General features: G+C 36.0%; 1 protein-coding gene across 2 annotated transcripts; it reads left to right on the top strand.

The window, feature by feature from the left end:
* The first annotated feature begins 330 nt into the window (after positions 1 to 330).
* LOC121506068 (B- and T-lymphocyte attenuator-like) lies at positions 331 to 9,996 on the top strand. 2 transcript variants are annotated; one of them, XM_041781568.1, is made up of 6 exons: positions 331 to 589; positions 5,656 to 5,976; positions 6,161 to 6,202; positions 6,332 to 6,457; positions 6,554 to 6,588; positions 6,672 to 9,996. In XM_041781568.1, exons 1-6 carry the CDS (start codon positions 514 to 516, stop codon positions 7,008 to 7,010), a joined length of 939 nt encoding a protein of 312 aa, XP_041637502.1. In that variant the 5' UTR covers positions 331 to 513; the 3' UTR covers positions 7,011 to 9,996. The 2 variants fall into 2 exon arrangements, with proteins under 2 accessions (XP_041637502.1, XP_041637503.1); XM_041781569.1 differs by lacking the exon at positions 6,161 to 6,202.
* Positions 9,997 to 10,244: the final 248 nt, after the last annotated feature.

Genomic DNA, 10,244 nt, shown 5'->3' with positions numbered 1-10,244 from the left:
CGCTGTGTGCACAAGGCCGCACAGGTTTGCAGGAGATGCAGCTGGTGTCGATGAAAGGAAAGGATCTAGGAGAGGAAGTCAACTTCAAGAAGGTGAACCACAGACGCTGCTTTAGAGTGATGAAGCTTACAGTGAGCACAGCCTCAAAATGAAAAGTAAAGTTAGAAAGGAAGGTTGTTGTAACACAGGGTCCTTGTGTGGCTGTTTTTATAGCAGGGTGAGCACCTAAAAAGTGGAAAACCCCCAAATCTGAGATGTTTCGGCACTTCAAACTTGCAACTTTTGCAGAAGCAAGACCACCCACCGTTTTTGACTCCCCTCCTGCTCTCACGCCCCTGTTCTCAGGGGGGAAAGAAGTAGAGGTAGAAAGAGGAAGCAGCATGTAGTTAAAATCGAACACCTCGTCTTCAGCACTTCTCTGTTTCATCAACCAAATAATGAAGCACTCCGAGGGATTTTTCTCACTTGGTTTGACTGTGACTGGAAGATAACAGCAAGTTTTATGATCCCATCATGAGGCCTAAAAAGTGCTGGACTCTGCTGCATGTGTCCGTCTTGGCAGTGCTGCTTCTCGCCACAAAAGCTGACAGTAAGGATTATTTTGTGCTGTCACTGTATTTGTGTAGTGTGACCTTTCCTTCCTCTGTGGGTCTGATATGTGTTAAATCAGGGCTTTAGGCCAAAAAGTCAGCTTTTAGACTCTCTAATGAAGCCGGGAGGCCTGATTCCTGTAAAGGATGTGAACTTTTAGGTGTTCTTTTAAAACTGAAACAGCAAAAAATGGCATAATAACATCTTAAAAATGGAAGATGCGGACATGCTGTGCAGTTTTGAAAGTTAGCGGAAGTACAGTACTTAACAAATTTATTAGACCACCACCCAAAGTAAGGTTTATGCCACAGCTACCCTAAATTAACAGCATTGGTAATTACCAAAATCATTTTTATGTTTCTGCAATGGTTAATACACTAATATGTAGAAGCTCTCTAACCGAAATGATATTTTTAATGCGTAAATATAATTATTACTGTTATCCATGAATTTTCAAATTTACTGATTTACAAAAAACTGAAAAAATGGTAAAGCACATTATTATTTCTTGATTAATATGTCAAATTATAGTTATTTACTTGCATTCCTGAAAAGAGTTTTAGTGGTTGAATGTTATGCTTGATTAATTTCTGAATTCTCAGAGAAGCCCAGTGAACCGGCTCAAATTAGGGTATAAAAAGGTGAATTCAGTTTGAAATTCCTCATTCCTGTTCAAAATGGTAAAACGTTTTTAGTTTTAGTTTTTAGTTTTAAACAAGTTTTTTCAAAGATTTTTAAAATACATGTGTTTTCTTGTTTTTATGACAGGTGGTCTAATAAATTTCTTAAGCACTGTACATCTCAAACCTAGCATGTATATTATTATGGTATAAAAGTATTATCATGTTTAATCAGCATATGTGAAAGTTAGTGTCTGTCTCTTAAAGGTCTTTACTGTGAATATCCGCAAAACTATTTTTTTTAAGTCTATTTCAAATGCTTAAAGCTGGTTTTTTATTATTTTCTTCTGTCAGATGTTTTTCTGTGTCTGGAAGCTTGATGGAGAATATTAGGGTGAAAAACACCAAAAAAGCATATTTTTTAATCCTCTCATTAGCATGACCAATGGTCTGCCCACATTACATACCTTGAGTATTAAAGGGATGATTCACATAGGGAAAGTGACAGTTTCCTGTTCGACATATGTACCTACTCACTAAAATAACACTGATACAATATCATTTATATAGAATAGAATAACAGTCATAAGAAGAACCTTATGAACACAAACCACGGTGTTGTCATGTATTTAATCTGGAGTTTCTACTGTGGTTTTCTTTGGCCATAAATATTTCTTTGTGGTTATTTTGTGATGGCTTATGAAGCAATAAAGGGACTAACTTTAGGGTTATTTGTTTTAAATAGCTGCCTCTATGGTTGAGTCGATTATATCATGAGACGGCTCATTTAGATTTCGGCGACCTGTTCCTTTTAAATCATTGGCTGTTTCTTTGTAGTCATTTTGCATCTCTTTACAGTTGTTTTCCACCTCTTTGTTTCTCTTTGTGGTACATTTGCTCATTATTTTTAGTTTCTTTAAAGTAATGTGTCTCTTTGTAGCCGTTTTGTTTCCGTGTAGTTGCTTTGCATATACATTTTAAATGTCCTGTCTCTTTGTAGTTCTGTAGCTGATATTTGTTGTTTTGTGCCTCCCTGTAGTCTTTATTATACCTCCATAGTTGTCAGTTGTTGTAGTTGTCTTGTGTTTCTTTGGAGCTCATCAGTTGTTCTCTGTCTCTCTTTGTAGCTGTTTCTGATCTCCTTTCAACTTGTGTTGCTTAAGAGTTAAGTGTCTCTTTGAAGTGAATTAAGTATGTTGTGTCCCCTTAATCTTTACAGTCTTTTATCTCAAAGTCATTTGCAGTTTGTTGTTTACTTTTTAGTAGTCTTGTTTCCTTTTTTAGTTGTTTGTATTGTAATTGTGTCTTTGTAGTGATGAGCACTTGGGAACACCGGCCTTCATTTATCACCAGAAATTTGGGTGTACAGTCATTTCCGCTCATCTCAGTCTGGAAGAGTCTTAGACCGGCCTTCTTAGGTTTGCTTCTTTTAACAACCAAAACATGCTTTCATGTCCACATCCTAAGAGCTGACCATGATTTTAAAATCCAAATATAAAGAATATTGATTATATTTTAAATCAAATGTGAAGAATAATGATAATATCACATACAAGTTATACTGTATCACTTAGAAATTAAATTTTCTAGTATGAGCTGGAGTTAGGTAGACTGCACCATTGCTGCTCACAGCAGTGACTTCCTTCCCCATGTGGTGTTTTATCACGTTTAATTCTAATTTTTAAGCTGAAAACAACAAATATTTTATATGACGTTTCTTATCTGACCTAAAGGGTGAAACAATGATAAAGGAAGCATGTATTTTTGCTGTCTTGCATACCTCCATATTGCTCCACCAGCTGTAATTTGCCAGATTGGCATTTTTCATAAATCACACTGAAGATGATTTCTGCCCCTAAATCTGCTTTCTAGGCACGTTTGATAAATGAAGGCTATTGTGTCTTTTTGTAGTTATTTGTCTCTTTGTAGTCTTTTAACGCCCTTTGTAGTCAATAACACTTTGATTTTCTGTGTCTCCTTGTAGTTGTTTAGTGCCCCTTTGTCATCTTTATTCTTTACTTAGACGTTTGTCTCATTTGCAGGTGTTTTTTAATAGCTTGTTTCTCTTTGTAGTTTTTGACGTTCTTTGTAGTTTTAAGTGTCTTTAGAGCCACTTTATTGGTATTTTTCTGATTTAATGAGTCTTATTAAATTTAGTCATTAAGTTTGTTGTTTACTTTATCATCTTTGATCTTTTTGTAGGTGTTTTGTGTCCCTTTTTGATCTTTTTTAATGTCGTCTTTGGTCTCAAAGTTGTTTGTAGTAGATTTGTCTCAGTAGTTTTTTTTTGTCCTTTTCAGTTATTTTCATCTATGTAGTGACTCGTCTTGTTAAAGTTTTTACAGTTTGTTTAATTTGTAGTAGTTTTGTTACTCTTTGTAGTAGCTTTGTGGTGTGTCGAGCGTTTCTGTTGACTGGATGTATTTGAAGTTTTATGTCCCATTTTTAAATTCATCTGCCTGTCTTTGTTTTGCGTCTCTGTTGTTTTTAGCATCTCTTTGTATCTTTGAAAAAGTGCATCTCCCTTTGTAGCAACGTTGTGTTTCTTTGTGGCACTTTTAAGATCTTTTTTAAAGTTATTTGTTTCTTTCTTATTGTTTTGTATTTTTGAATTAGTGTATTTGAAGTTAGCTTTACTTTGTAGTCAATTTGTGTCTCTGTGGTCGTTTTATCTAGCTTTATTGTTTTTATTTTCACCTGGCAGCTGTTTGGGTCTCTTTAAAAGATATTTGTGTCCTTATTTTAAATCACAGGTGAGTTATTTAGAGTCTCTCTGCATTTTTCTCCTTCTTCTTTTGACTGTGTCTCTTAAAAACTGTTCATATCTTTTAAGTAAGTTTTTGGTTCCTCTTTTTTTTCTTGGTGGCTTGTCTGTAGTGCACTTCTGGCTCCTCTAGGTAATTTTTTTCTCTGTCTTTGGGTTTTTGAGGCTTAAACTGTGTTGTTTTTTTATAGTCTGAATGCACTCATTACACCAGTGAAGTTAAACATTTTTAACATTGATTGATGGTTATTTGATTTATTCTAAAGCTCCAGAACAGATACTGAAGTGGCCTTTTGTCAACTTCTTCTTCCCCAAAAGTTGAGAATGAACTCTCTCCTTGCATTAATAATGAGTAGAAAATTGTACGTGTATTGTAACACTTTTGAGGCATTAGTGCACACAAAGAAATTTTGCTGATTTCAAAGATTTATGCAAAACACAGAGGGGATTGCCAGGGTCAGAAAATGTTGAGTAATGGTTCGATCTCATGAAAATAGTCTTTCTAATAGTGACATAAAAAATCATCACAGAAACTTTTTTTTAATCTTTATTGTAATCAACCAACCTTTTTGGTTTGATTGGTTATCATGTTTAGATGTCTTTTTGTGTGACACTATCAAGTATTGTTTTTATATTTTCTTTTGGATTGTTTTTTTTATTAAAGTTCAAGTCTGTTATTATTTCTGTGTATGATGTCCTTGCATCAACCATTTTTGCCAGGTTCATCCAAACAGCTTTAAAAAGTCAGAGTAGTATAACGATTTAGAAAACCTTACAAGCCAGTATGCAACTAAAAACACATAAAAACGATATGTTTTTTCCCATGTCTATTGTAGGCGAAGGGTTGTTCTATTTTATATGTGAAATTTTATTAGCACTACAAGACACACTGAAAAGCCCCAAATTGTTTCCCATTATAGACATGATTGTTTTGTACCCTACCTACTCTTCCTACCGGTCTGCTTCCACCCTTGCGTATGCTTTCTGTCTGATACAGGAGGTTGTGGACTGTACAAAGTTGGTTTAAAAATCCACCAAGAAGAGAGAAGTAGTGACAACCATGGCAACTTCTCAGATCATTATTTGTTAATGCCTTGTGTGAAAAATGGAGCCCATCCTGTTCTTACATTTTAAGGTGTGTCTTAAGGACTAAAGCTTGTCTCTATTTGATCTGTAAACTTAAACATATGTTCAAAGGACACATAAGATCAAGCCAATATCTCACGACATACCATATTCATATCCATATAAAATAACCCTTTAAAACTAAACAGTAATATAAACTGTGGCGTAGATATAGTAATAAAATATAGTTGAACAATGAATCTGCCATTGTTTACACTTAAAAGCATTTTTAAAGCACCCATTTGTGCATGATGTGCATGATGCTAATATATAAAATACAATCATTAGGGATTATTTAATTTAACTGTGAAGTGCTTAAAAGAGTAATGTCATTTTTTGGTCTAGTGGGGGTTAGCTAAAATACAATCCAAGACCAATTAGAAAAGTTCTTAAATTTCGTAAAAAAAAAAAAAAAAACAACCAAAAAAACAAAAAAAGGATTTAAATGCTTTTTGTTACGACTATAGAGTTCAGTAAGTGCATCACAATGTTTAATAAAAACTCATTTTAAGATTACTAAACCCTTTCTGTATCTGTTTTTCTTTGCTTTTGCAGGTGAAGATGAATGTGAAGTCCAAATCAGAGTTAGCCGCAACAAAAAATACAACGCTCTTCTTGGGGAAGAACTACAAATCGAATGCCCAGTTAATTTCTGCAACAATTCACCACCAACAATCTCCTGGTCAAAACTCGAGGAAACTAATATTCCTGTTAACGTCAGCCCCGGCAGTGGCTTTAGAACAGAATGGAAAACTTTAAAGGATTTAAACGGAGTATTTGTTCTGATAATTCAAAACTTTGTCAGAAACGACTCAGGTGTATATCAGTGCCAAAGTGGTTCAACAATGGGACATAAAATCAATGTTTCTGTTAATGGTAAGTGTCCCTTTTTCTGTTAACTGACTTTAAACATCCAGACTCAACCACTGAATATGTTAAATGATGATAAGGTTATTTTATTTCTTATTTACATAAATGAAGTTCTTCTTATTTCTTCTATTTTATTCACATTTTTTAGACAGCACATCAGACCTAAGACTTTGTATAATTTGTTTTATAGATGATGGAGGGACTAGCAATGCTACAGAAAAGAATAACATAAGTAAGACAAGTTCATAACATTTTTCATTTTTATCAGACTTTTGCATGAGATATTTTCTTCTTTGGAACACTGTAACCTACATTAAGTCTAATTACACAAGCATGTTAATATTTTGCTCTTTTTATGCAGACAGCACAACTGGGAGTTCTGGACTTCAATTAGATTTCTGGACGTACGTGTACGTTGCTGCTGGGATCGCTGCATTCGTTGTCATTGTGATAATTGTATCAGTCGCATCAATGCAAGGCTGTAAAGGTGAGAAATCAATGTTTTTATTCACTGTTAACCAGCATTAAGAGTTGTAAAAAATAGCTAAACAGTAACTTATTTTGTGAAATAATCATGATGTAGGAAAATCGAAGAAAGAGATCATGGAGGACAGTCAGGTAAGACGAGGAAACATCTCAAACAGCTGACTTATTCAGATTTTTTTCACCAATTTAAGTGTTATATTTGTTGATTTTTGCAGTATGTGGTTATTCCAATGGTCGAAAATCCTTTCCCAAACCCCGTCCAGCCCTCACCAAGAGGAAGCCCTGCAGTGCCGCTAGCTCGGAGATCTACCAGGAGAAAGATGCCGCATTCGCAGCCCAACAAGTCGCCATTACCGAGAGACGAGTGCGTTTACAGCAGGGTTAAAGAGGACAGAGATCGTCAGAGGAATACGTTGGAAGAGGAGGGGGGTTCTGTTGTGTATGCTGCACTCAACCATGAGATCCCACCTAGAGCTCCTGCTCGGCCACGGCGGCAGATCGAGGAAAGATCGGAGTATGCAGCGATCCGTATTAGAGACCCCAACAGTTCTTAGACACTAGAGGACCACTGATGGATCAAACTTATACAACCAAGAAAAAAGGATGGACAAAGACTTCATTTACACTTTTGTAAAAACTGCTTCTTTACGAGAATGATGCAGTGCAACTCCAACCAATCTACCTGAGACACCAGACTTTTCCTTGAATGTTAGCGCTCAAATTAGCATCTATAAGCAGCAGCTTGAAACCTGTACTTTGCTAAGGTTTCATGACCTACTCCCAGCTGTGTTAGAAGTGTAAAAACGTAAGTTTACTCAAGATATACAACTGTTTTTAGAGCTCTAACACCAGTTTTTCCTTTCTTTGGCAGCCTCCAACATCCTGTTACAAGCAAGATTAGCACAGACAGTGATGAATAGCAAGTCATCCTGCACAGAAAGCTGCAGCTATAGAAAAATAGACATCAAGTAAAATCCAGGAAACAAATCAGAAACAAGGAGTAAAATGTGCATTGTTTTACTGAAAATGTGTTGGGCTTTCAACCTCAGACATCTAGAACTAGCAAGAAATGCAAATTAATCCTGGTGACTCATTTTCCTTCTTGATTAAGCAGAGCTATTGTGGAAGATGGAAAAAGGAGTGCAATGTCAAACTATAGAGTTACAAAACTGGCTCAACTGCCCATCAGACTAAATGTACTTTCCACCTATTTTCTTGTGTAGAACTTGTAAGGGTTCATTTTGGGTTTGATATTTTGCTTCACACGCTCGCTGCAGGTTAAAACTGTGATCTATTTATGTTGTCAAAGACTTGAATCTAATGTCATGTAAAATCTCATCTGTTTACAGAAATGGTTCCATGGGTTTACAGAAGCTGTTTTCACACAAGCACAACAGTTAGGGGAAATTTCAGGGTGAGCGCCACAAGGGTATGCAAATAGCAGAATTATTTGGCACACAATAACTTGTAATTTTCCTGCCACCTCCACCATAAAATCTTGTGTCATGTTGGGATACGATGATGCTCATGATTAGCCAGCTAAACGTTTCAAGTCAGATTCCTTCGTCATCAGCACCAGAACTACAAGTCAGCCAAACTAGTAATCAGCATTCATTTTATCATTTCAGGCCCACAATGCCAGTGAAAAACTCCAGCTACTGCAGCTGCCTGCCACTGGTAGCCAATGTAGTTTTAGTGGTCTTAAAACTACTGGCTTTAACTGGGTATAAACAACCACTTACTGCTAGCACCTATACCCTCTTGTGGGAACAGTGCAATTTAGCACTGTTCTGGTCTAGGAAATAGAGATAAAGTTGTCCAGTGGCTGTGTCAGGTTATACTCACATGGAATGCATCTATGAGATTGTGGGATTAATAACTGCATCACTTGTGATGCTAAAATGCCAAATAAAATGACCAGCAAAATAAATGTGTTAAAGTATCCAGGATGTACTGGAGTTAAAGGCAGAGGTGTTTCCATCTGTTTAAGTTCAACCAGGTTTGCTGGACAAGGAGTAAATTATGGTTGTTTAACAAAGATTTTTATTATTGTACTGTAGCTGCCCTCCATTAGTTGCCAGTGTAGTTTTAGTAGTCTTGATCACCACTGCCTTACTGCCACAATGCTCTTTAATTGGATGTAAACAACCCCTGTTAGCATTGATAGCATTTTGTGGGAACACAATTTAGCACTGTTCTGATCTAGAAAATGGGGATAAAGTTGTCCACAGGCTCTTCCAGGTTATACACACATATTACTGAAGCACTGATTCCAAAAGAGGATTCAAGGCTGGTGGTGCTAGCACTAATTTAGCATGGTAATGTTGTAAGTAGTTTAACTGTTGAATTGGGTTATGTGTAATTATACAGATGATGCCTCATAGTGTCCAAGGCATGGAGTACACCTCTTTATGAACAGAAACCTGATAGAAACTACCTGTAGCCATGGGAGAGAGGATGATTCTGTTTAGCACCATTCAGTAGTTTGTAATATGTGTTCAGAGAATCACTGAGAAAAATCTGGACTGATATGGCAGGTCAAGACATAAGTGAAGAAGTTGGTCTGCCTGGAATTTAGCATTTTTGTAAAAAAAAAAAAAAAAAAAAAAAAAAATTGAATAGATTCATGATAACTGAACAAGCTAAGCTAAGCTAACTTGTTTAGTCATGTAAATGTTCATTTGGCCTGTTTTAGTCTAATAATGCCTTACACTTGAAAGTATAAATTGAGGATCTGACTGCACTTCATATTGACTGATAAATCATGCTGTATTTCATAACATAACGCTCTTTTTGATAATAAGACATCATTGGAAAATCAACACTGATAACTGAATCGAAAGTAATAGCCTGTTAGCAAGTTAGCCGTTTATTTGCTCACAGTTGCTCCCAATCTATCTTGAAAGTTAAACTTTTTTAAACATTCTTGCAGAACAAAAATATAACAGTTGAAGAGTTTTGCTGGAAAGTCAGATATCTCAGAGATTACCATAAGACTGAGTAGGCTTCTGGTCAGATCTGTAACAATACACAAGTGGAAACAAGGGGTCAGAAAACCTTATCTTGGGTAAGCAAGGGTCATGACGTTTATATTAAACAACTGTTGTAATCTTTGTGCAATCACAAAAGCATTTCCATGCTCTTTCCCTCTCATCTGTTGCTACTTTCAGTAAGTCTACTTACAGCATGGATGTAAAGGCAAAACCTTTGATTACAATGTTTGACTTTTCCTCCACTGTCTTCAGACACTGTTCAATAGTGAAAACTTCCCACCATGAGAGATAATATTTCAGGGGCAGGTTTTCCTGACATTTTTGAGAAATTTTCAGGAGTGCATGTGTGAAAACAGCTTAAAAGTTCTCATTTAACGACTGTAAGAATGCCTAAACAGCCTCCGTAATTCTATCAGCCTGTGATTGTTTAACTCAGGTAAAGAGAATGTATTGATAATGACATATTTTGTGCAATCAAATATATGAATCAGTGTCTGCTTGATTTTAATGAATATATGACTTCCATTCTTTCTCTATAAACATCTTACACCAGTGAAGTGATTTTTTTGCTTCAATAACTGTGAAGTTTTTTTCAAGAGTTTGTTCCATCACAGCTTTGTCTGCAGTGTGGGTTTTCTCTCACCTTAGCCCACCCTGATAAAAGAAACAGGAAGTAAAGTAAACCAGAAGTCATTTACTGCAGTACACAGAACGGACCTTTAGTCCTTTTACAGAACTGGGAAGCTGCTTCTTGAGAGGATTTCCATCATGAGACCAAATTTCTGCCTGACCATC

Source organism: Cheilinus undulatus, linkage group 24 (genome assembly GCF_018320785.1).
Source record: "Cheilinus undulatus linkage group 24, ASM1832078v1, whole genome shotgun sequence".
In the NCBI taxonomy this organism is placed as follows: domain Eukaryota; kingdom Metazoa; phylum Chordata; class Actinopteri; order Labriformes; family Labridae; genus Cheilinus; species Cheilinus undulatus.
This window is presented reverse-complemented; position numbering and strand designations above follow the sequence as displayed.

Coding starts and splice junctions, on each gene's coding strand:
- LOC121506068 (XM_041781568.1), top strand. CDS start 514: ATGAGGCCTAAAAAGTGCTGGACTCTGCTGCATGTGTCCGTCTTGGCA. Junction 590..5,655: donor TCTCGCCACAAAAGCTGACA/GTAAGGATTATT, acceptor TTGCTTTTGCAG/GTGAAGATGAATGTGAAGTC. Junction 6,203..6,331: donor TACAGAAAAGAATAACATAA/GTAAGACAAGTT, acceptor CTTTTTATGCAG/ACAGCACAACTGGGAGTTCT.